Consider the following 27,392-nt stretch of genomic DNA (forward strand, 5'->3'; position numbering starts at 1 on the left):
ATTGGGGTGTTTCACCCCACAACAAGCCGTATTATTCCAGGTGTATGTAATCAGATACTATAAACAGACACAAAAGCGAGTGGCTCTGTTTTGGTCAGAGGCTACAAGAGGAGTTGTCGATGGACACAGCTGCTGTCACGCAAAGCAACCACGCCCACAATTATACAGAATTGTATTAATTAAAATGTCTTAAACTAAGAAGTTAGAAAAAAATTCACCCCCGTACAGTTGTCATTGAGGAGGAAACGATCTCTAGAGGCCAAAACTGTTTTTTGTACCAGGCTGTAAAAGTGACTATTTCTGCTCTGAAGTTGGAGGTTTTAAAATGGGCTTATATGGGAAGGTGTTCCGTGTTGGAGCCAGCCTCAAGTGGCCAGTCAAGGAACTGCACTTCCTGGTTTTGACCATAGTGCGAGCTCGTGTTGCCGCTTGTTATCACTTCAGACAAGGACTAACACCCCTTATTTCAGGAAACTGGTGCAGACAGCAGCAGCATCTTTCATTTAAACTGTCGGCACAGAAGCAAGTCCAACTGGGAAATTTTTTTTAATGAGGTATCACCTCGGTCTCTGAAGCCTGAGGTGTGAAATGTCATGTGTGTTACAGGTACCTGACGGCGGTGACAGAGTGTGTTGCTTTTTCATTTTGACAGCATGTTAACAGGGTACATCTTGCATATTATCTGCATGAGGTCAGCGTCTCAGACGCATGTCTCACATTGCAGCTGCCATGCCCCTGTAGAGATTTGTACTGGCACCTGTTTTTCACGTGTAACACAAGTAGCACACAGGGAAAAACTGACGAAGACATGATCTGTCAGCTGTGATATTTACAGACAGTGTGTTATTTTAATTTTTTTTTTTTTCTGTTTTAACTGCTTCAGCAATTGAAGGAAGTAACAACTGCTTTCCAGTTCCAAAAAGTCAAAATTTTTTTTTTTAGTCTTGACTTTTCCAAATGCTCCTTCAGTCGATTATCACACTGTAAAATCACTTCCAAGAAACGGTTACTTCATACAAGATGGAGCGTATGAGGGAAAGCTGTAATTGAAGACAAATGACTGTAAAAGATTGATCTGGCTGCAGCAGTGATCAAACAGACATGCAGCTGACATGCTCCCTGGTTTAAATAAATACGCTGCACTCAATGCATCTGTGTAAGAAAAGGAAGTGGTCATCAACGCTGTTTCTCTTGTACTTACTTCCTCCTTATCCACAAGTAATTGCCCCTGTCTGGTGTGTTTAACCAGTCAAGAACTGGCAGACAGCAGACTTGGATGATCAAGTGCGGGCAGAGTATGGAACAGTTTTTACATAGGGTTTGTGGCCACTACTGTACATGGATCTTTGCTACAAATCCAAATATATTTTTGAGGTGCCTCACAAGATAATTATGCTAGAAAGGTATATAATATGATCCCTTAAACATGCTTCAGTGGAAGAAAGTGAATGAGTCCAACTCTGCCGTGATCATTTGTGCTCCACTCTTCTGGTGTCTGGTAAAGTGAATAACGCTCTTGTTTGTGTTGACAGAGTGAGCTCCATAAGAACTGCTCATCTGCTAATGAACTAGCCACTGCCAGTAGCAGCCAGGATCCCTTCATGCCTTCTCCCCACACAGATATGGACTGCAGCTGGAAGCCTTTCGGTTTGTATCTGCCTGAGTGGTGGTGCCACTTTGCTTAGTTCCTTAATGATTTCATGAAGTAATGTGCAATTGTGCAATAGGTAGTGGACACGCAAAAACAGGGGTCACCAACTCTGCTCCTGGAGAGCACCTGCTCTGCATCTTTTCCATATTGCTCATACTGAATTAGTTCTGTGGTGTTTTCCAGCTCTTGATTGGCTGAGCACACTTGTCTGAGTTAATTATCTGCAGGTGAAGTAGGAAATTTAGTAGATTTTACACAATGATCCCTTTTAAAAACAAAGAATTCAGTCACATTCTTATGTGATTTTTGTAAATAATTATTTAAAACATGATTACTTTTTACCTTTTTAAAAATATGTATTTTTATTTTAGGTGTAAAACTGGAATAATTTCTTTCAGGTAGCTACCCTTCAATAGTAGGGAGGGGTGTATTTCAAAAAATTTGGAAATCTATAAATGTTTGCATGGAATATGGAAATATACACAGAATAAACCATAGCAGGATAAATTTTGGGTCATTTGGTTCCAAAAACCCATATGGACGGAGCCAGTGAAGATATCGGGTTCAAAAATCGCCAAAAATATTGATGAAAATGTCATATTTTGAGAACCGCTGCACCTAGAGACTTGAAATTTGGCTCCAAATGTTGCTTGACCCCAAGTTCATATTCAACTTCTATAGTAACAATAAGCCTATCTGGTGTTTTTAAGAGTAATTGACAAAAAAAGCTCATTTCAGTACATATGTTACTATCAATTGTAACAAAAAAATCGATGTAGTTTTTATTTCAGGAACATCAGTTGAGTATAATCATCACATGTAAAGAATGACATGGCCACAATGAACTAATTATAAGCAACAGAGTGGTTTTCTACGTCAACAGCACATATACGACACACGCGTTACTTGAAATTGACGCTCTGTCCATATAAATTATACTGTTATGGTTTATTCCGTGTATATTTCCATATTCCATGCAAAAATTTATAGATTTCAAAAAATTTTGAAATAACACCCCTCCCTATCAATAGACACATGACCAAAAATATAACCCCAAATTGGTGAAGGTTGGGGCGATATGTGGTGGGGGCAGAGATCCTTACATTTACTTTGACTTCTGTTTCATTGCCAACAGTATGAAGCCAAGATATTTCATGTTTTCTTGGGCAAATTAACTTGTTAATATATCAATCAGTCAATCAAATATACTTGATTGTCCCTACAGGGAAATTCTTCTTTGGCATAAGTGCTACACACAGCAGAGGAGAAAGTGACAAATGACACAAAAAGACAGATATGGCATTGATTAAATTCACAAAATAAAAGAAAGATTAAAACAGCCTAAAAGATAATACTATTTGTAAAACTCACAACCTTATAAAAATAGTTGCATTAAAAACCAATTTTTCCTTGTGAAATGAGTGTCAAATTATTTTGTAATTTTATTAGGGGCTTCTCTGGGCCCCTGTCAGTCATGGGCCCCTAGAATTCTTCTCCTTATTCTCCCCTTTTCGGCACCCCTGGGTTGTGTCAGTGCCCTTAGCAAAGGTAATTTCGAATTTTGTGATGGCAACATTAATACGGAAAAGTAAATTAAGATTTTAGAATAACGTATGCTGCCTTCAAGACAACGCATTTTTCAACAAGAAAAAGCAAAACTAAATTCTGCACACATTACAAAGGCATAGCTGCAGAAACAGAGTGTGCATCCTGATCTGGATACTGAACTGGCCTGCCTGCAGTCCTGACCTATCCCCAATAGAGAAGGTGTAGAGAATTTTAAAACGTATATGCAACAGTGATGACCTGGCACTGTTGCACACTTTAAGATATGTTTGAAGGAAGAATGGGACAAAATAATGTCTAAAATGCTTCATAGCTTGGTGTCCTCAATGCCAAAGCATCTTAAGTGTCGAGAGAAGGAATGGCAACATTACAAAGTAGTAAAAGCTTTCTCATCCCAACTTTTAAATGCAGGAATCGATATTGTATTTTAACAATTAAAATGAAATTGACCACACATAACATAAAATTTCTTGGACTCATGCTGTCTGCATTGAAATAGAAGTCAAAATAAATGTAACAATCCCTGCATTATTTTTTTTTAATTATTATTATTTTATTTTAGCATTTTCCATATCATCGCAACTTTTTTTCTGATTTGGAGATGTAAAAACAACAAGATAAAGGTTGTGTGCTTTCACTCACTGTAAAACATTACTTTGTGTTTCCAGATAAACACAACTACAAACAGCTGCTGGGAGCCATGGACTATTCATTCCTCTGTGCCTATGCAATTGGAATGTACCTCAGGTAAGACGAAGGAAGAACTTATTCATGGCGTACTGCAAATTTCATTGTTGCAGTTTCTAAAGGGAAGAGGAGCTGATGACAACAACCAGTATTAGTTTATAAAGATTCTAAATATTCATTCATTCATTTTCTGCTGCTTATCTGAGTCTGGGTTGTGGTGGCAGTAGACCAAGCAACTCATCTTATACTTCCCTGTCCTCTGCCGAATTCTACATATGGTCATGGGAAAAAAAGTCACGCAGGGTTTAGCAAGTATATAAACAGTTTTTGTTTTGTTGTTTTCTGGGCATTTTTCTACATATTACTGTGATCATAGTGAAGCTGTATGTCTTCCCTTGGACATTAAAGACAATCCTTGATCCTTTTTCCCCATGATGGAAATTTATTTGATTGGAATCTGTCTGTTGATGTACAAAAATATAGTATCAAATAAATAAAGACAGAAACCATAAACCTCCATAAACGTAATATTACTGTGTGTGTCTGCAGTGGCATTATTGGGGAGCGACTGCCTATTCGATTCTACCTGACAGTAGGCATGCTGGCTAGTGGCCTCTTCACATGCCTGTTTGGACTGGGCTACATCTACAACATCCACAGCCTTGGCTTTTACATTTTTGTCCAGGTGACACACAGAATAAACACAAATACTGTATCTCCTGCTTGTCTCTACTATTTCTATAGATACAGTGAGGAAAATAAGTATTTGAACACCCTGTGATTTTGCAAGTTCTCCCACTTAGAAATCATGGAGGGGTCTGAAATTTTCATCTTAGGTGCATGTCCACTGTGAGAGACATAAGTTAAAAAAAAAAAAAAAAAATCCAGAAATCACAATGTATTTTTTTTTAAATAATTTATTTGTATGTTACGGCTGCAAATAAGTATTTCAACACCTGTGAAAATCAATGTTAATATTTGGTACAGTAGCCTTTGTTTGCAGTTATAGAGGTCAAACGTTTCCTGTAGTTTTTCACCAGGTTTGCACACACTGCAGCAGGGATTTTGGTCCACTCCTCCATACAGGTCTTCTCCAAATCTTTCAGGTTTGGAGTTTCAGCTCCCTCCAAAGATTTTCTATTGAGTTCAGGTCAGGAGACTGGCCAGGCCACTCCAGGAAATTGAAATGCTTCTTACGGAGCCCTTCCTTAGTTTCTCTGGCTGTGTGTTTGCGGTCATTGTCATGCTGGAAGACCCAGCCACGACCCATCTTCAGTGCTTTTACTGAGGGAAGGAGGTTGTTTGCCAAAATCTCGCAATACATGACCCCATCCATCCTCCCTTCAATACGGTGCAGTCGTCCTGTCCCCTTTGCAGAAGAGCACCCCCAGAGTATGATGTTTCCACCCCCATGCTTCACGGTTCGGATGGTTTTCTTGGGGTTGTTCTCATCCTCTAAACATGGTAAGTGGAGTTGATTCCAAAAAGCTCTATTCTGGTCTCATCTGACCACATGACCTTCTCCCATGCCTCCTCGTGATCATCCAGATGGTCACTGGTGAACTTCAAACGGGCCTGGACATGTGCTGGCTTGAGCAGGGGGACCTTGCTGCCCTGCAGGATTTTAAACCATGACAGCATCATGTGTTACTAATGTAATCTTTGTGACTGTGGTCCCAGCTCTCTTCAGGTCATTGACCAGGTCCTCCTGTGTAGTTCTGAGCTTTCTCAGAATCATCCTTACCCCACAAAGTGAGATCTTGCATGGAATCCCAGACTGAGGGAGATTGACAGTCATCTTGTGTTTCTTCCACTTTCTAATAAATAATAACAGTTGTTGTCTTCTACCAAGCTGCTTGCCTGTTGTCCTGTAGTCCATCCCAGCCTTGTGCAGGTCTACAGTTTTGTCCCTGGTGTCCTTAGACAGCTCTTTGGTCTTGGCTATGGTGGACAGGTTGGAGTCTGATTGACTGTGTGAACAGGTGTCTTTTATACAGGTAACAAGTTCAAACAGATGCAATTAATACAGGTAAAGAGTGCAGAATAAGAGGGCTTCTTAAAGAAAAATTAACAGGTCTGTGAAAGCCAGAATTCTTGCTGGTTGGTAGGGGGTCAAATATGTATTTGCAGCAGTAACATACAAATAAATTATTAAAAAAAATCATACATTGTGATGTCCGGATTTTTTTTTTTAGATTATGTCTCTCACAGTGGACATGCACCTAAGATGAAAATTTCAGACCCCTTCATGATTTCTAAGTGGGAGAACTTGCAAAATTGCAGGGTGTTCAAATACTTATTTTCCTCACTGTAAATACTTGTATTTTGTCTTCTGGCCCACTGCACACAAAGATAACATCACTGAGAGATGTGCACACATGAAACCTATGTCACAGTCTGATTTAAAAATATATATACTTAACAAATTAAGAATGCAACACTTTTTGTTCAAACATTTTCATGCATTTCAATAAAATATCTGACACAAGGGGCTTATTTCTTTTGAATTTTCTTAAATTTGTGAAAAGTCTTGTTAGGGAGCACTTCACCTTTGCCATAATAATCCACCTGCCAGGTGTAGCAATACCAGGTGCTGATTAAACAGCATGGTTATTGTGTAGTTGGTTTTTGGACTGGTTACAATAGAAGAACACACTAAAATTTGCAGTTTTAACCACATAGCACAATGCCACAGATGTCACAAGTTTAAAGAATGTGTTCTGTTGACATGCTGACGGCAGAAACATCCACTAGAGCTGTTGCTCATGACCATAATCTGCCTCTAACATCGTTTCTAACCCGTCTCCCAACTGCAGACCATGTGCAACCAGAGCCACCACATCCACATAACAATAATTTTCATTGATCTCAAATTGTGAAAAATGGAACTGAAAGCAAAAGTGTTCCATTTATGTGTTTGTTGAGTGTGTGTGTGTGTGTGTGTGTGTGTGTGTAGTCTTTTTGTTAGTGTATACACATACATACATACATACACAGTTCAACAGCTTGATGTGTAACACTAAAAAGCCTGTTTTCTTCATGTAAATCAAATATTCTCCTCATTTATTCTTCAGGTGGTCAATGGCTTGGTCCAAACCACTGGCTGGCCCAGTGTGGTGACCTGCATCGGTAACTGGTTTGGAAAAGGAAGGTAAGGAATACACACTAGTAAAATTAATCTACTGTACATGGACAACAGTATGTTGGAAGAAACACATTTTGTTAAGTGCCTATATGTTTTGGGGGAGTTTTTGCTATGTGTTTGCAGTGGAGTGCATGCCAAAAAAAAAGCCAGCCATTGTAGAATTGTACTAAGTGTGGTACGTGGTCAGTGTCAAACATCTGTAGACGGGTGTGCTTCATGTCAAACAGTGTGTTCTGTAACTTAACTCTGTGTGTTCTTAACTTAACTCTGTCCACGTCAGTCACCTGACTGACGTGGACAGAGATTATGTGATAGCCTCCTTCTCCTTTCCTCTGTGCACAAGATACCACAGCAAACACTGGATAGATGTGATAAAAATCTGCCTCAGAATTTTTCTTTTGTCTTCTTAACATTCTTGAAATCATAATCAGTTTTACGACATCACAGAGAACTACATAGGTGTGATGTTAGTCTGTAGTGAGAGATTACGCATGCAAAAGTCATGATGTCATTGCCACTAATTTGGCAGAGATATGCACTCTCAGTGCCAAGTAGGTAAAATTCTTCTCAACAACAGTTCAACAATATAATACACAAAGGACATTTTCCCTGGATATGGATTCACAGCTGCAGTACTGTACATGACATCTGATCCATTTTGTCAATTTAATACCCCATGACAAGAACTAAAATGTTTTATCAAGATGTCTGTCTGTCCATGATCCTTGTAAGCACAAGTCCTTTTAAACTGTCTGGTGTATTTCAGTGAAAGTTCACACAGTGGTACCACATCATATGAAGATATGCAAGAAGAAAAATAATTCCAGTCTGATCTTGTCAAGCAGCAATAATTAGACTTTGTTTATTTTTTTTAAGCTTATGCATATCGTTTGCCAGTAATCAGTACAAATGGACCTTTTGGGCTTTTCAATACAGAGGTCAACCCTTTTGTTAGGGTGAACTCGCACCAGGTGACATAATACATGCAAGCCCCGAATAACTAATATCAGAGCTGGGGGGTCATTTCATGCACTTGCTCTGGTTACTTCTGTCATGGTGGATGAGTTTTTGTATGTGAATATATATTTTAATGGTTGAATTACTCAAACAGAAATTAAAAGCCTGGTGAAAATGATGAACTACAGTTGGGTTGAGATGGGGAGGAGTGTTGTCGCCTTGACAGGGATATGTTCTCTCATGAGTGCTTTTGTGGTTTGTGTAGCTGCTGTTGGTGGAAGTGGTGGTGGTTTTGTGTGTGTGTGTTTAATTCAGTAGTTTTAAAATACATTTTGAGGAATTATTGCAGACAAATATGATTGAACCAGGACAAGGCAGGAGATGGAGAGAGGAACTTGTGGCACCCTGTCACGTACTGATTTTCTGTCTCGCTGATTTTCTTGCTGCCTTTTTTGTCTTCTCATCAGGCGTGGGCTCATCATGGGCCTGTGGAACTCCCACACCTCAGTCGGAAACATCCTGGGCTCTTTGATCGCTGGTTACTGGGTTTCCACCAACTGGGGCCTGTCCTTCATTGTGCCAGGGCTCATCATCGCAGCCATGGGGATTGTCTGCTTTCTCTTCCTCATTGAGCGTGAGTGCAGCCTCCTCATTGGCTGGAATATGATAATGCACAAATATAGTTCTGTTAGGAAAACGGTTAAAAAAAAAAAAAAAAAGACTCCATTTCTGGACTGGCTCTTTATATTTGAGTAAGTGAATCACATTTCCTTTGGGTCAAGAAGGCATTGCATCACATTAGGGTCCTCCCACCCCCCTCCAAGTGAGTGGATTAGAGCTTGTGTACTCTATTGGCTGTCTTCCAGGCACTCACCCTGTACTTTTTGTGTGTAAATATAGAATGGTATTGCAGGAATGACACAAATGCAACCAGAACGAGTTTGACTCTTTTGTGTCATCTTTAGTCTTTCTCTGTGTATATCTGGAGTTGCACAAGAAAGGGAAGGGAATCTGACTACATTAATATGCAGCTCATAAAAATCAGAGTTCAGTGCTGTAGATGGGTGATCTGCTGTAACAACCCTGAACGAATGGTAGTGGCTAAAAGAAGAAAAAATAAATAAATTCAGTGTCTCCTGACACAATATAATGTTGTTGTGTAAAGTAATTCATCAGGACTTTAATACTATTTTCAAGGCACTCCACTCCCAAACAACACAGCATTTAATTAAACTATTTTTTTTTTTTTTTTAATGAAGGTGAGCTTCTCTGACACAATGAACATGAATATATTTAAATGTTCACTGCTGTGTGTTTGGTGTGTGTTTAAAATAAACGATCTTGGTGAAGGGGTTGGAGAGATAGAAAGCAGCTGTTTTCTAATTTCCAGCTGTCAAAATAAGTTGACTTCCATATGATCCCACAAAGTGACAGGTAAGACTCTAAATTTCCAGGTCATCCTCAGAAACACTGAGCTGTCACTCTGCTATGTCTGTGTTTTATGTCTATAATTAAAAACAACTCTCTGTCACGTCATTGGGCTTTTTCTTTGTTTTTAAGTTCTGGCATTGACCAAAGTTAATTCCGATACACAATAGTGACAAATGGCTTCTTCCAGGCTGTGCTTTGTAGATGTTTTTTTTTTTTTTCTTTTTTGTGGCTTATTTGTCAGTTTGTTTAAATATTGTAAATAAGTTACTGGCTGTTACTAATAGAGTGGCATGTTGATCTTTGCTTCTTGTGTTTCTTTGCAGACCCAAATGACTTGAAAAACTTGTATGCTCAAAAAGCATCGCTCAGCAAGCATGTGAGTACAATACCTTTACACAACACAATGTCGTACTTTCTTTGCACCAAATGCCTGTTTGTTGGTGGAATTATTTAAAACAGTATAAACTGATTTCTAGCAAAATGCAATTTAAAAAAAAATGTGTGGGTGTTAACACACACATACACACCATTACATTTTATGGCAGAGCAGGTAAATTAAACCCTTTTATAAATTGCAAAACAAGTCATTTTACTGTGCTTGGTTTTCATGAAAGCTGTTGAAAAGGTTTCTGTTAGTACAATTACGTAAATTGTTGTAAAAACGTCTCTCTATGCAGATTTCTGTCAACAAGTGGAATGGCGTAAACGGGCACACTGAGCTATACCTGCAATATGAATGTGGCAAAACACAGGTGTGTGAGTGTGTGTTGATGATTCTTCCCCTGATGTCCGTGCGTGTATCTGATATTTTGAGCTGTATGAGAAAAAAAAATCCATTCAGAAATGTTTTATACTTGGTGTACCTACTAAACTGGCAATTGTTGGGTTGATGCATAATTTGTGTCTTAAAGGGGGATGGCCTTTTAATTTTTCAGAAAAGTTGACAAAATTTACTTCATGTTGGAATGTAGTTATTATAAAGTGCCTTTATTTTTTAATAATAAAAGTAGCACAGGGGGCTTTTTTACGCACAGTATGAGGTAGGTCTTTAACAGTATCTGCACTCTTAATCAGTATTTGTGTTCAGAAGTTGTTTCCTGATTTTATTTATTTATTTATTTATTTAATCAATTTCCAACATGTAAACTATTTAAAATTGTTCATGTTTCCGAACACCCTGGACTGAACAGTAATTCTGTTTAAAAATAAAATAGTGGTTTACACATCATGCAAAGAACCTAAATAATATGTTGACGACTTCCATTTCATTTTGTGGATGTGTTACACAAAACTGTTGTACAGATGCTTTGATCTGTCTTTCTTTTGTCTGCCTCTCAGAGCTACGACACGGAGCTGCTGCTGCCCAGAGACAACGGCAGCATGCGAATCCCTGTGCAGCCCGTCGTGGTAGTGAAGAGTAACACAGAGCCATCTGCTATCAGCTTCATGGGAGCCCTACACATACCTGTCAGTAACACACAAAAACACACACACATTTGTCCAGCAACATCTGTTACTAAAGACCTTGTGGTGGATATTCATGTAAAGAAAACATTGTAGTTCTTGTTTGGCAGCGTTAAATGTTCCTCTTTACAGTGATGATGAATGAGGCCGTTTCAGAATCTGTCAACATCACACACAAGTAATTATTTTAGTGATGACATGAATGTTTGAGACTGAAAATTCTACAAAATAAAATCTGGAGATTTAATTCTGATGCCAAATTGAATCATCTGATTTTAAACCTAAACACATTTTACAATCAACCTTAAAGAGATTCTAAAAAACAACAACAACAAAAAAACATTTCACGAGTCTACATTCATATGAAATATTTACCATCACATTATTGGTAATTAAACTCATAAAACTTGTTAGTGTTAAACTATAAACTATGGCGGAATTGTGTATACTGTATACTGGTCCCCCGTTTAAGATTTCTGTCCCCACTAACGTACATTACTAGTCAAACATTTGGACACACTGGAAAGTGTGTTATCCATCTTATGTGTGAGGTAGACTATTTATTTCACTCATAGAACAGCTCCATGCTTTCTTCTTGGTCCCAGTAATTTCAAAATAATGTTACCTTGAATTTAAGAACGAGCTGTGGGTGTTGCAGTGTTTATTTTTTCTTCCTCTTTCAGTCACACTTCATAAACATGCTTTGCTCATTAAGTGACTTTCCTCCTGTAATCTCTAACATTTTTTTTTTGATTCCTAAAATTTTTCCACACTCCTTTGTCCATGACCCATGGATTTTAGTCACACAAATCTCATTGTCTCACTCATATGGAGTGACATCAGGCTTCTTTATAGACAGGCATGCACATAACTGGTACTCATGGTGCTTCTGCATGATAAAAATAAATGATGTGCAACAGAAAACACAAGGGAAGCGCTTCATAAGAGGAAAGCAATGACAGATTGTAGGAAGTGTGTTTCCCTCTGCTGTCCATCAATGATGTTTAGCACACACGAGCACCATAAGTACCGGTTTTGTGCACCCATGTTTATAGAGCTCATAGTGTGGTGCAGGAAATGTTCAAGATTTTCAAATCATGACATTTTCAGACTGCGTTAGACCATGACACCAGTAATCAGCACATGCCTACTCATAAACCTAAACTATGCTAATATTTTATGTGCGAGCAAATTTTTACTTTGACACGTTGTTTGTGTTTTCAGGGAGTTGTCGAGTTCTCTTTGTGTCTGCTGTTTGCCAAACTGGTCAGCTACACCTTCCTCTTCTGGCTTCCTCTCTATATCACTAAAGCAGGTAAGATGGTTCTAGATTATCATTCATGTTGTATGTCTGATCAAGAAAAATAAATGTTTACCTATAGCTCTTTATAAATCCGTACACTCTTGATTTTGTTATTTTAATTAATTTCTTTAAATTTAAGTGAAACAAACCCTTGTTCCACAGTGTGTGACAGAATGGAATTTGTCCTTGTGCGCTTGTCACGTTTTGCTGCATCATATGTAGATTCTCGTAACACCTGTGGGTTCACATTCTTCATGGAATACATGTGTCAAATGGTATGGAATGCCAAAAGGATTAGAAGATTTTTTTTTTTGTCTTTTCTCAGCTCACTTGGATGCCAAGAAAGCTGGAGATCTCTCCACCCTTTTTGATGTGGGAGGAATAGTGGGTAGGTCATTCATCACTTTCGTCGTTACAGAGTTAAAAATGCATTATGCTGTCATGGCAAGCTCGGTAAGGTCTGTGTACATTGCGCATGTTACTTTGCTGGCTCATTGCCTGTCTTTGTCTGCATGTGTTCAGGAGGAATTTTGGCAGGAGTCATCTCTGATAAATTAGGAAAGAGAGCCACCACCTGTGCAGTCATGTTGCTGCTGGCTGCCCCAACTGTGTGTATAAATTTCACTCTCACTGCTCCCCCCCCCCCCCCCCCATAAATTATTTGGAAATGTTCTGAAATGCTGAAATGCATGTATTTTATTGCATAGTTTGATTTAAATAGAGGCTGAGAGATGCAAGTCAGTGCAGCATAATACATAAATGACTGGTTTGAAATCCAACCACAGTGACCGAGCTTAAGGCACCTTGACACTTGCACGCATTAAACCCCTGCACTGCTGCGCAATTCGTCATGCCAGTGCGACCTGCTGTGTTACACTGGATGCTGCGCTTTCTGCCACTGAACGTTGCGTTATATAAAATAATTATTTTGTAGCAGATTAATCATTTGCTCTCAGAACTTGGCTGATGAAACCATCTCTAATCGCTCCGGAATCACAGAAGAATTTTCTACAGCTGCAGCTGTTCTCGTGCACTTCATGACGTGGAGAACGCATTTGGAATCATCTCAAAGGTAATTATTTATAATATTTATTATATTGTAATGGCTTGGCAAAACAGTTGCACCTTCATTTCTTCTTATGAGTATCTATTAAAGTATGTTTATTATAGATTTAACATCTCGTCATAATCATTCAAATGAGCTGCCCTGTGACGCGGAGTGCTGACGCATTGACTAGCAGTGGCACACAGTGTTTTTCAATTGTTTGCGCAATATTCACGTATAGTTCCCAAAATTAATACGTGCTAGAGATTTTGAACATTTCAAAATTTTCTTTGCGCACATGCGCATAGCTGCACACAGTTTACAACGAGTTTACTCTCTGGCACGGCAGATTGCGTGCCAGTGCGCGGATCAAATTTGTGCAAGTTTCAAGGTACCTTTAGGAAATTCCTAATAATTACCCTGATCACTTTTTTCTGATTATCTGCTGAAATAGAGTTATATACCAATATTTTAAAACACTGAAGTATTTCCTTTTCCTATGCCACATTGCACAATAACGTCACTCACTCACTCGTCTTCAGCCACTTACTCCAATTAAGCGTGAGAGTGGGCTGGAACCTATTCCAGCAGCCATAGGGTATGAGGCGGGGTACACCCAGGACAGGACACCAGTCTGTCACAGGGCCACATATCGACAAACAAACACATTCGCACCTGCACGCACACCTATGGACAATTTAAAGTTTTCAGTCCACTTAACCTGCAGGTCTTTGGATGTGGGAAGAAGCCGGAGCACCCAGAGAAAACCCACATGAACACGGGGAGAACATGCTAACTCCACACAGAAAGGATGCAAGTGGGAGTCGATCCCATGGCCTTCTTGCTGTGAGGGAACAGTGCAAACCACTAAGCCACTGTGCTGCCAATTAATATTCATTACACTGCAAAAATGCAAATTCATACCAAGTATATTTGTCTAATTTTGAATCAAAATATCTACATTTAATATAAGATGCAGTCAATTAAAAAGTAAAATTTCAGTCAGATATAAGGACTTGTTTTGAGATAATGTCTTAAAACTGTTAAGAGAGATGTTTGGAAACATCTTGAATCCTATTTGAGATGAAACAATTTTTATTTTATTTATTTTTTGAAATCGCCAAAAGCTGCTGTGCTGTCTTTAAAATTTGTAACAGTTCCTATAATGCTACATCAGAACACTCATACTAGCGTACTGTAGAGTAGTAGGCAGAAAACAATACATCACAATCCTTAAGGTATCTGAATACTCAGTATGTAGTATTAATAGTAGTCAGACTGAAGGAATTTACTGCCATATAGCAGGAAAATGCTGATCTTGGATTATGGATTTCAACATCTACATGGATTTCAACATCTATATAACATACAAATGAACGGGGGCCACTATTTTTCATAAAGTCTGTGTCTGACCCCCCCTGCTTTTTAAGGCTGTAGTATGTATAACTGGAGGATGCAACACACTTGTTAATTTGAAGTTCTTATGAAGATCCAAAATTTTTACAGGTTAAAATGATACATTTTTAGGGGGAAATGGATGCTGAAATCTTATCATGCTTCTTGCACATGTCATATTTGTGCAGGATATTTGATCAGAAATTATGCAGCGAGACTGAAAATTTGAGTTTGACTGATGTTCTTTTGTTTTTTCTTTCAGTTGTACGGTTTCTCCATGATTAGTGAGTTTGGTCTCGGCCCAACTATCGGTAAGATGCAGAAATTATTCCTCGCCTGAGTCAGTTTTTACGAATCAGCTTCTCAAAGATGAAATGATATTTTAATGTAATATTTATTTTAGATAATTTCTCTTTTTTTTTTCCTTAAGAATTTAATAGCAATTGGTTGTCACATTTGGATCAAGCAATATACAGTCAGGTCCATGGGTACTTGGATGCTGACACAATGTTTGTATTTTTGCTTCTATATGCACCACCACGATGGAGTTGAAATGAAATTGTCAAGATGTACCTGTAGTGCAGATTTTCAGTTTTAATTGAATGTGCTTGACAAAAATATCACATGAACCATTTAGGAGTTAGTCATTTTTACACACGGTCCCTTCATTTTTAGAGGCCATAAGTAATTTGACAAACTAAATAGAATATGATGATTGTTCATACAAATCATTACTTCTATAACCAGTTTTCTTTAAGTACGTCAGGAGGTGGATACATGAACACTTCCCTGTCATTGAATATACTGGTATCTTTAATTTTATTGACATAATAATAATCTGTCTGGAGTCGGCAGTCCTCAAAAACTGTCTGACTGTGCAAAGAGACTGGTGAGAGAAACCGTCAAGACACCCATTACAACTCTGAAGCAGTTACAGACCTTTTTTTTTCCATGTGACTGGAGAAACTGTGCATGGTGAAACCTTTGTCTGTTGCATTGTGTGATATTTTATTAAACACTTTGAATTAAAGAACATTTCAGTTGTTTCATTTCAGTTTCATGGTGTAGAGAGGCAAAAATTACAAAAATAACTTGTGCAAAAGAAAAAGTCCTTCTCTTTGTCCAGCTTTCCCTCCCATCAGTCTGTAAATCATTAATGCGGGTCACATAAATGAGGTCATATGACATCAGTAACCTGACATAAATTTGTCAGTGTGACCTATTCAGTGCTAATGATCTTCAGTTTGTCATTGGTTGCAGGCATGATGACTGTAAGTCTCTGGGCTCCTTGATTTGTGCTGAGATTATCACATCACATTGTTCAGCTTTGGCAGCTGGGGCTTATTATCCTCACAACAGGCTAATGCCATTATGCCACACAGCAGAGTACACCCAACTGTGAGGCACGGTGGCAGCAGTATAATCACAACACACAGTAGTATCACAATGTGCCTTGTGGCTAATATATATTGTCCTACCTGCAGTTTGCTCTAGATTAGTGTACAGTTTCTATGTCAGGAAAGGCACACAGACCTTTATGAGTGTCTGTATGTTTGTTTTGCAGCTAAAGCCCCTTTCACACCTGGCCTGCTTTGAGTTGCGTCATGACAACGGCAAGTTGATGCAGCCTAACGCCACCATACCGTGAGGGACGCAAAGGGCAACGGGAAGCGGACGCAAAAAATTAAACATGTTTAATGCAGAAAAGTAGTAGTTTTCTCGCAAGTTGAAACAACTTAACGTGACTGGATGCCATACCCACACAATACAACGCTACCCGAAGCCAATTGATGATTCCTGCTGTGCTCCATTGTTGAGCTATAAATCACGCAGGATTATTGTCGAACTTTTTATACCGTATACACAATGTAGTAAAACTATACCGCTCAAAGAGCACATGTGAACAATTAAAAGAAAAAAAAAATGCTCATTGCAGCCTGGCTGCAGCTCCTCGCACTCACCTCCTCATGTTCTCTCACGATTGTGTTAAAGTCCATTAAATCCTGCTCACAGACTGATTGCCAGCGACAGGACATGTCCACATCCAGTATAACTCCTCAAGGTGGACATCTCCATGTCCACTCACGGATGGTTCGCGCATGCACGTATGAACGCCAGCTACAGCTCCACGGTCACAGGAAGAATGATAAACTTTAACAGAAATCAGAGCGCACACCAGCAGTGCTGCACAAGAACAAATATAAACTAGAAGAGAAATCAAAGCACACACCTGCTCATTAGTCTGGCTGCAGCTCCTCTGCACTCTCACCTCCTCAAGCTCCTCCCCCCCGCTGCGAGCAACTGACGCAGACATTTCTGCGTTATTAGATACGCAGCTCGAAGCAGGCCCGGTGGGAAAGGGGCTTAAGCTACACAAAATCACAGCGGGTGGCTGAACGTTCCTCCATAGCTCAGTGCTGTGCTGCTGTTTCTGTTTGCCAGGCATGCTGTTAGTCTGTGGAGGGCTCGTCAATGGGCCATATGCTCTCATCACAACAGCTGTGTCTGCTGATCTGGCGAGTATTCATTCCACTCTTTCCAAATTTTTATGTTACCCCATCTTTATTTCTGTCGCCTGAATTTTTACTTTTGCTTCAATTTGTCTTGCTTCCTCTGTCTCTTGACCTTTAACCCCAGGGCACCCATAAGAGCCTGAAAGCAACGCCAGAGCCTTATCTACTGTCACCGCCATCATCGACGGCACAGGATCTGTTGGTCAGTACATCAGTTCAGCATAATTGAAACACAAAATGCTGCAAACAATAGAACAATGCAGGGTTCCCAAGCACCCTTAAAAGTTTTCAAAGGCATTGAAATTCTTAATATAAAAATAAGGCCTGAATTGGTATTAAAATGTCTTTAGTCAGTCTTTCAAAAGTGTTAAAAATGCCAAGGCATTGGATGTTGTAAAACTTGTGTAAACCTTCATCGTATAAACCGGATATTTGGACTCACCAGACAAAAGCCCCAATGCTTTTTATATAATTCAAGGCCATTGATTATGAACAAAATGCTGCTTGCTGTCTGCAGTGTGTGTGTGTATGTATATATATATATATATATATATATATATATATATATATATATATATATATATATATATATAATGTTTTTTTTTTTTTTTTTTTTTGTTTTTTTTTTGACCGGCTTTTAAAACCTGTACAAACTCTGAAATGGTTATTATGAAAATTCCTAAAACACAAAATAATGTTTGCTATCATACACATTTAACTTGTCTGGCTTCTACTGTTCTCAGTTCAGAATAGCATATCTCTTGAAACGCATGAATGTGTGTCTAAAATATGAATGCATTTTCTTGATATGCTTTATATTATCTGCATAATAATAATAATAATAACACTGTGTGGAGTCAGGTGCTGCACTGGGCCCCCTTCTGGCCGGACTCCTTGTCAGCAGGTGGCTGGAATCAGGTCTTCTACATGCTAATGGCTGCTGACTTTCTCGCGCTGTTGGTGAGTAATTTAACATCACAAATATCATCACAATAATTATTCTCCATAGTATTATTACAGTAAGTGGAAAAATAGTTTCATTGAATTTTGTCAGCTGGTGTAGTGAAAAAATTCAAGTCAGACAAACACCGTGTAACATCTGACTTGTTTTACGTTATTATTTCCCCCTCCCTGGCTGCTGTGTAGCTTTTGCTGCGGCTTGTGATGAAGGAGCTATCTTCCAATAAATCCCATCCGATCTCCGTTGGACAGTAAGTCCTGCTTTTCTGATATTCACAGTCTCATTTCTCTTCCTTTTCTCTGCTCTCTGTCACCTTGGTGGTTTCACTTGCCACATAATGTGCAGTCATATCCAGAAAGAGTTGCATAATACTCAAACACCACCTGACATCTTGAATGAAGGCATTCCTGATGTGTGATATCTGGGTCTGTATTTCAAAATTACCTCATCAAATCATTATACATGAAATTACACTCAAAGTTCCTACTTAGGAGTTTCACTCTTAAGTCCTCCACCCAAAAATACTGAGAGCACCTTTTAGTAAATAGAAGAGAGGACTCTTGTCGTTGAACTATATTACTGAAATGGACACTTCATATTCAGTAGTGTAGGGAGCAACGTGCACAGGCTGCTCCCTTTAATAAGTGTTGAACAGTGAATGTAAACACAACACACATGTATGGTGATACAGCCCTCATCACCAAAAAAAAAGAGATTTCATAACAATCTACTCATTAGATTTCCTTCTAATATGTCTCTTTATAAAGCTAATGCTTTGAATAAGAAATATTATTTTACTGAAGTAAAATGTCCAAATGATGAAAAATTTAAAGTAGATCAGATAACAGTGACGACAATAAATTACACTGACAACTGGTGGTGTTGTATTAACTGACTTATTGCTGAGATAACAGTGACGACAATAAATTACACTGACAACTGGTGGTGTTGTATTAACTGACTTATTGCTGAGATAACAGTGACGACAATAAATTACACTGACAACTGGTGGTGTTGTATTAACTGACTTATTGCTGAGATAACAGTGACGACAATAAATTACACTGACAACTGGTGGTGTTGTATTAACTGACTTATTGCTGAAAAACTATTATTTTGTGGTTTTGAATTGAGACAAAATTGAAATCAATCAAGGTACTCTGCTCAGTTGCAGTTAATTGCAGTGGAATATGATGCCTATAAATAACCCAGTATTATGTCTGTGTACTATAATTTCCATCTAAAATTCAGATTTTTAAACTACAAAAAAAATTTATGGAATGTCTTTGATTAGAATTGTTATGGTGATGTGAATCTCCTACACGTCATGCCATATGCAATATTTTGTCAACATTAAGTTTAATTTTGTGCAAATAACAGCACTGCATAAACATCATTCTGCACTGATTGAAAATAATTATCAGCAACATCACTGTTCGGTGAACATCCCATCCGTGAAATCTTACTAATTCATATAAAACATCAGCTTCCGTCATGTTGTCTCCTGCTGCCTAAACTTGTATGCAGCAGACTGATTGTATGAGGACAGTGGTTCAATACAAATGTGGATTGATGCACTTTTAGGTTAATATTTTAGATTATGTTCAAACGGCAGCCAAATATGTGTGCAACTGTGGGCCATTTATGTGTGTCAGTCAGCGTGCAGATAAAACAGAGAAATGATCTGTAGACAATCGTACTGGCAACACTAAATAACTAGAAGCACTCAGAGAGTGCAAACCTCTGCCAAGGCCATAGGGTCACTGACCCTAAAGAGATTCCCTCCTTGGCAGAGTGAACTGTTCAACAATTCAGTGTTACAACCAAAACTATGATACATACACTTTTCTTTCCTGTATATTTGACATCCTTGACCATGAAAACATACCACTAGAACTTGGAATCACTTTTATGTCTTTATTAGTTCAAAAGTTATTGTATAAAAACGATTTTTCGGTAATGGTGGTTTTCTTCTGGGTCTAGCTCCATAACATTTGAAGCTACATCAAATCTGATGACACCTTACTGAATCAGTACAGATTTAGCTACAGTTTGGTGTTAGTTCAGGCTCAGTTCAGGACAGTGAACAGTTCACTTGAATCTGATATTGGCCACATTAAAAAGAATAATGTGATCACGACAACAGAAAATCAGATCTGAGTTGTAGGTCAGAAATGAGCATTAAGACCTGCAGGCTAAGACCGGCCAAACAAAATGAAAGCATGACTTACTTACAGTCTGGAAAAAAATGGTGTATATGAGCCACAAGTAACTGCAGGGATTTTATTTCACATATAATGAAGTTGCAACACTTGTAGGGTTTTCACCATATTATTTTTTAATGTTCAAAAATTTTTAATAAACTAGAACCTGTTTTAATAAGTTAGCTGCAAGGCTTGTTCAAGCTGTCTGAAACTGACAGCAAAAGTCCGACTGTGTGCATTTACTACCTGCAACAATGTTGCAACGCATTGTGATTGCTCCCTTTACATTTCAACAACAATCACATAACTTTTTTTACACATTTGAGAGGATGTAACATGACAATGCAATTCCTTTACCATATTAAAATAACTAAGGAAGGAAAACTCGAGCAATAAAACTCAGTGACTAGCTCAAGTAATAAAACAGGTTGTACACAGACTGAAAGGTTGGCGGGTCAATTCCTGTGTATGGTCAGCTGTGAATAGGTGTAACAGGAAATGTGATTGTATTCGGTGAGTAATACACACACACACACACACACACACACACACATACACGTCCCAATAAGATAAAAATGATCATGGATATATAACCTTGAAACATTTAGACCATTAAACACAAATAAGTGAGAAAATATATTTGTTTAGTTGGTGTCACTTCATTCAGATAAATTTAATATATACAATGTAAGATGATTTCAAGAATACTGTACTAAATACAAAATACTTCAAATTATTACATCATTAGGTCACATAAGTTAATGTAACACAAATAAATCAAGTTAATATTACTATATTAAAACTAGAAGCACTCGGACAGCGCAAACCTCCGCCAAGGCCATAGGGTCACTGACATCACATGGAATACCCTTTGGCAAAGAGACTTACTCCACATCGTTTCACGCATCTACCATCATGTTTCAGATTCAGTGGTTAAACCCTTAGATCTTCAACAAATGTATTTATAAAGAGAAACTGCGTGAACTACACAAGTTTTTTTTTAAAATTTTCTAATAAGTTTATTCAATGAGGAGAAACAAATGCTAAATTATTGTTGTGTCGTAACTTAATTTTTGTTCAGCCTTTGTGACCCGTCTTCATGAAGTTAGATGCAAAAATGTTGAAATTGGCCCTATCCTACAATGATAAAGAATCCTTAAAAAATTACTGGATCCAGATCGTATTCCGGATCATTATTAATGACTTATAAGTTAGGCCAAGATACACCTCTGGTAAAAATTTCATTGAAATCCGTTGAGGATTTTTTGAGTAATCCTGCTAATAAACCAACCAACCAACCAACCAACAAACAGACACGAAAACATAACCTCCTTGGCGGAGGTAATCATTTTTAATGCTTAAGTTAATTGAACTTAATTAGTTTCAGGCAATTGGTTTCCTCAAATCGTTGAACTAATTTATCATGTTTTAGTGTAACTGCTGGCAAAAGACTTAAGTCCAAAGGACATTCATGAAGTTCTGGTCAATATGGCGGCCACATTAGAGAATGATGTTCCAGCTCTATGAACAGTGCAACTGTGACACCGTAAACCAGTGATTCTCAAACCGGGGTGCCGCGGCACCCTAGAGTGCCGTGATCGATCGTCAGGGGGTGCCGGGTGGTATTTTTCATATTCGCGATTATTTTTCATATTCGCGATTACCGTGAATTATTTATTTTTATCCACAAAGCATAAAACGACTCAGAATCTGACGTCATTGTGCTGCAGCCTCGCTCTCGTCTTAAGGCGGGACAATAACAAGGAGGCTGACGGCCGATTAAAACAGTGCCGTCTCCTTCAAAAGCCGTCTAAAATGCGGAGCTGTCGGTGTGTGTGTCTGTGCCTGTGTGTGCACGCGCGCGGAGTTAACAGACTGCAGACTGCGAGGGAGGGGTGGGTGAGGGAGGGGAGGGGGTGGGTGAGGGGAGATTCCTGAATGCAGGCGCGACACGTTCAGTGCGCAGCGAGCGCGGAGCAGAGAGAGGAATTTAACTCTCTGTGAGTGAACGTTAACAAAACGGAAACGTGATGCTGCCTTTACTTCTCTCTGAACTTTCTCTAAAGGTGTGATTCTGCCGTACCGTCCTGTTCACACCATGTGCGTGTCGTATGCTGAATTTATGAGATCATGAGATGAAATAAACGGTCAAATATATTTAAAAACATATTTAAAAAATGAGAATATATGAATGAACTGAGAGCCACAAAAAAAAAAATGTTCAGACGCAGAGATCACAAAAGCAGGTGAGAACGCTGAACTTAAACAGCTGTTATTTTCCAAAGGTATTTATTTGTTCAATCTTAAGCTTAATGTAGTGTTTAAGCACAAAACGTGACTGATGAGGAGAAACAATTTCAGAAATGCAACAGAAACCACAAATCAGAAAAAGTTGGGACTGTATGTAAAATGAGATAAAAATAAAATGTTGCACCATTCCCAGTTTCTCCACTCACAGAAGCCAAACGTTCTTCCAGAGTTGTGTAATTATACTACAATAGTAGAATATAAAGAAGGGAAAAAAAAGAAAAAAATAGACAATATATTCGTCAATCGCAATTATTTGTCTGACAATTAATCGTCTCCAGAAATTCCTAATCGTGACAGCCCTACTTGAGATCAGAGCGCAAAATGCTTGAGGATTTTCGAAATGCGAAGTTTTCTGTATCGATTTTCTATTGCGATAATTGGGTTTTGCGCAAAACTAGAAGTAATAGCATTATAATATTATTTTAGTTGGTGGTGTGTCGTAGGATTTTGTAAATATAAAAAGGGTGCCGCGGCTCAAAAAAGGTTGAAAAACACTGCCGTAAACAGTGACTGTGTCCACCAAATAATGCTTATACAAACTTAGTAATGGCAATTAGTGAATCTATCAACAACTTCAACATTCTCACCACAAACTGATACACCACTGTTGACTGAGTCCAAGATTTATTGCAGACCCCCACAGCCAAATTTTGGTAAGGTCCGGGTGTTTACATGGGTGTTGCTTGTCTCTTTTTGTGTCCATGAGTGGCTTAAGCGCAGATTTTCCTAAATCAGTCAATAGCTTTCAGTGAAATGTCACACAACCATAAAAAGCTACACACAAAGAAACTGAATGTGGAATTTAGCACATGTGCACATGCACCAAACTCCTCCCTGGCCACGCCTCTATCTGAATATGCAAATGTACTCAAATAGTTTGGTTGTTTCATGCTGAGGGCACCATAAGTGTGGAGTGTTGTGCGTTTGATGATGCACCCCATCGTCTCTGTTATTTTGTGTAAAAATGAAAGAACTTTAAGAGACAACGTGCAAAAACAATGAAAGCTGTGGTTGGATCACTGTTCTCTCAGCTCGCTGTCATGTAAAATGGAAAGTAAATAAGTACATTTGTGTGTGTAAATGCTGAACTGAGCTGTGCGCACGCACTGAACTAAAAAGATATTAGGTGCACGGCGGCTGTGTGTGACATTAACATTACACACGCTTTTATTGACAAATCGTGAACACAGCCAGGGGCTTGTTAAGAAGCTCATCTCTAGTTCTACCATCAAGAAACAGAAAACATATTATTAAAAAAAAAAAAAAAAATTTGAATGCGCACATGTCCAAATGTGTCCATGCTGGTTTTTGTGAGGAACAATTACACAGATAAATTGTTTAACCACCAAACAGCCCCATCACATACCGTGTAGCCTCCAGCTTGATGCGCATTTGCACACAACACATGATTTCAATCCAATCCACTTTATTTATATAGCACATTAACAACAAAAACGTTCTAAAGTGCTGCACATACAGTAGAATCACGATAGATAAAACCTCAATAGTCAAGAAATAAATTAAAAATAAGAAAATTAACAATAAAAATAACTAAAATGTGCAAGATAAATAAATAAATACATACAGTATACAAAAGATAAAACCAATAAAATCTACCAAAATAAAAACAAACCAATAAAACAGAGGACGGTCTTCAGATGAGACTTAAAACACTCCACTGTGGGGGCTGTTCGGACATGGAGGGGTAGAGCGTTCCAAAGTCGGGGGCCAGCCACAGAGAAAGCCCTGTCCCCCCTGGTTTTAAGTCTCGTCTTAGGTACCACGAGCTGGGAAATGGCCCTCAGACCTCAGAGCATGTGCCAGAGAGTAAATTTGTAGGAGATCAGTGATGTATTGAGGGGCCATTCCATTCAAAGCTTTAAAGACAAACAATCTTAAAAACAAATCTTAAAATCAATTCTAAAATTAATAGAAGCCAATAAAATCTTAAAATCAATTATAAAATTAATAAGAAGCCAGTGCAAAGATGCAAGAATTGGGTTATGTGCTCATGCTTCCAGGCTCCTGTTAAAAGTCACACTGCAGCGTTCTGGACTAACTGCAAACGGGAAAGAGCCCGTTGGCTAATGCCGAAATAAAAATGCGTTACAGTAGTCCAGACGACTTGAAATAAAAGAGTGCACAACTTGTTCAAAAAGGTTAAAAAATAAAAATGGTTTTACCTTTGATAAAAGATGAAGATGATAAAAGCATGATTTCAAAACACCATTGATTTGTTTATCAAATTTAAAATTGCTGTCTATAATGACGCCAAGGCTGGTGACCTTGGGACGTACAAAATCCTTAAGAGGTCCCAAGTCAACGAGGGCACTTCCAAACAACATAACCTCTGTCTTGCCCTCATTAAGTTTCAAAAAATTCTGACAACCAACATTGATGGAATGAAAAATGTTTACTTTTAACAAAAACAAACTCATGTGATGGCACCTTCATAGCAATATGTGTGTAGTTAATAGCTCTGATTACATTCGGGAAACCGGCTCTCACTTTAAAATGTGCTGTAATGTTGGAATGTACCTGGATGAGATTCGGATGATGGCGTGGCTCGATGCAACGTTGACTGGCACACACCTGACCGATCAGCCACCTCACGCTGAACTGCGCATAATGCCAGGAAGCCCAGCGTGGTCAGCACCTGTGTGGGCACAGACAACCCCTGACTCATCACCGCATTGCGCTCTGGGCCGGACCGCAGTTTCTGGTCTGCAACTCCAGTAAATGGCCTGAATTTATGCGAGGAGTTACTTACAAATTATCATCACGTCAGATTGCACCATTTGCAAAGTGCTTTAACAACGCAAACACAGCCTTGTTAGTGCCATTTTATACAGTGCGTTGCGCATAATTTTATATCCATCCCATTAATTGCAAATTTGGGTGCATTAATGCTCATCACTGTGTCTCTCATGTGCACATCACTCTGATGTCTTCTTGTTTTCACACTATTAACGGTTCCCAGCATCACATTTACCTATCCACAGTGAAATAATAACTGTAGAAACGTGCGTTACGCCAGCCAGGATTTTTGTGCGTGACACACGGCACATTTTCACGGTCATTTCACTTTTGATACATCTGAACGTTGGCGTGGAGACGGACGTTCACCAGGTTTTGTGCGTAAGCACGCTTTGTACATGAGGCCCCCTGGTCTCCATATCAAGATCTGCATGAAGGGAAACAAAATTGTTGTCCAGCATCTTCAAGGGGGACTAATTTGACTGGCATCATGTTTGTCAGTTACATGTATGCACACATCTGTTGGGCTCTTTACCCAGAGGATGTCCCAGGGAACGGTCTGATCAACTGAGTCAGACTCTGTTTGAAAATCAACACAGTCTGCAAAGGAGCACTCGCCCAATACTTGTGCTTGGTTCAGTTAGGAATATTGTGTCACAGTAGCATATCAGAATAGCTGCTGGTTAGATCTGTGAATACAACCCCCACTTAACAAAGGCTTGCGTTAAATTACATTCTGCATGCTTATGTATCAGAATGGTGTTGATATCCACTCAGTCAAATCACTGAATAATGTGCCCTATTGTATAACTTCTGAATGGTGTTTGATTATTTATAACACAAAGCTTGCCAGTCAAAATCCGTGATGCTGCATTCTTGTCGGGCAAAAATAAGTAAATACATAAATCAAAAGCAGGGACTAACAATATGGAGACCAGTTGTTTCCTCTGCATGTAGTCTGATAGCACATTATAATTCAATGTGGAAAGCTTGAAGAGCAGTAAAATTGACAAGGAAATGTCAAGGAAATTACATCTATAAAATACAAATTCAAGCTAAATGCTGTATATAAATGGCAGATGTATGGAAATGTTGTTGTGGTTATTGTTGTTGTATCAACACAGATCTGACTTGTCCTGGAGAACATCAACTGAGACACATTTGCAGGGGAGGCTGAGAAATTTAGCACAGTACTTGTGGCGACCCCAAGTGCAAACAAGGGAGCAGCTGAAGGGACTTACTTTACTTGTGGTCAAGCCTGAATAAGAAGAATCTGTTTTTAAACAAACACTGACTAAAAAGCTGTAATATTCACATAATCTAGAGCTAACATTTAGTATGCTTTATTTCTTGGGTAAAATACTTGTTTGAAGAGCTGTTTCACCTGCATTAAAACTCATTTAACTGAGAAAATAAACATGACACAAAACGTGTATGCAATATATATATATATATATATATATATATATATATATATATATATATATATATATTTTTTTTTTTTTTTTTGTATAAACAGCAAAACTAAAATATTTTATGTAAATAAAGCTAAGCAGCAGTTGTTTTGTGAGCAGTAGGTTTTCTTTTCACACAGCTTATTAATTTTTACTGTGCAAGTTTAATGACACCCACTTATTAATTGTTGTTAATGTTTGTCTTCACAGGATGAAGGAGCACTGAGCACTTTGATTGCACTGAAGTAGGTCGATCCTACAACGTGCACACAGTACTATGCAATGACACCACTGATCTATGTCTGACACGAACCCAGGACACGGACACGATGCACTATGGATAGACAGATATGCACTGGCACTTGGTGACAGAAAACGAACTTACGAGCACCCGTGTGTGCACACAGACTGTTGTCACTATGGCAGCTCATTGTAAAGTGTACTTGCACCTCTGAGGAGTGTGCGGAGCTGATGTGATCAAACAGAAGTCCCCTGTACATGTTTAAATGGCATCAGCTGACAATTTTTCTGTTTCGCCACTTTCTCTTG

At 38.6% G+C, this 27,392-nt stretch overlaps 1 protein-coding gene and 1 long non-coding RNA gene across 2 annotated transcripts in view; both read left to right on the forward strand.

The window, feature by feature from the left end:
- The window catches only part of slc37a1 (solute carrier family 37 member 1), a 71,434-nt gene that overhangs the window by 14,965 nt on the left and 29,077 nt on the right, over nucleotides 1-27,392 (forward strand). The window contains exons 4-16 of the mRNA XM_034186827.1: nucleotides 1,533-1,647; nucleotides 3,886-3,964; nucleotides 4,454-4,589; nucleotides 6,979-7,055; nucleotides 8,474-8,640; nucleotides 9,761-9,813; nucleotides 10,115-10,189; nucleotides 10,776-10,904; nucleotides 12,126-12,216; nucleotides 12,530-12,592; nucleotides 12,727-12,812; nucleotides 14,907-14,955; nucleotides 17,087-17,160. Coding sequence (XP_034042718.1) covers nucleotides 1,533-1,647; nucleotides 3,886-3,964; nucleotides 4,454-4,589; nucleotides 6,979-7,055; nucleotides 8,474-8,640; nucleotides 9,761-9,813; nucleotides 10,115-10,189; nucleotides 10,776-10,904; nucleotides 12,126-12,216; nucleotides 12,530-12,592; nucleotides 12,727-12,812; nucleotides 14,907-14,955; nucleotides 17,087-17,160 — 1,194 coding nt within the window. The remainder of the gene's footprint in view (nucleotides 1-1,532; nucleotides 1,648-3,885; nucleotides 3,965-4,453; nucleotides 4,590-6,978; nucleotides 7,056-8,473; nucleotides 8,641-9,760; nucleotides 9,814-10,114; nucleotides 10,190-10,775; nucleotides 10,905-12,125; nucleotides 12,217-12,529; nucleotides 12,593-12,726; nucleotides 12,813-14,906; nucleotides 14,956-17,086; nucleotides 17,161-27,392) is intronic.
- Nucleotides 18,020-27,298, forward strand: LOC117525008. Its single transcript, XR_004564936.1, has 3 exons — nucleotides 18,020-18,117; nucleotides 18,304-18,368; nucleotides 27,054-27,298. It is a non-coding gene; the product is annotated as an uncharacterized LOC117525008 (long non-coding RNA).

The sequence above is a fragment of the Thalassophryne amazonica genome, chromosome 14, assembly GCF_902500255.1.
Source record: "Thalassophryne amazonica chromosome 14, fThaAma1.1, whole genome shotgun sequence".
NCBI lineage: Eukaryota > Metazoa > Chordata > Actinopteri > Batrachoidiformes > Batrachoididae > Thalassophryne > Thalassophryne amazonica.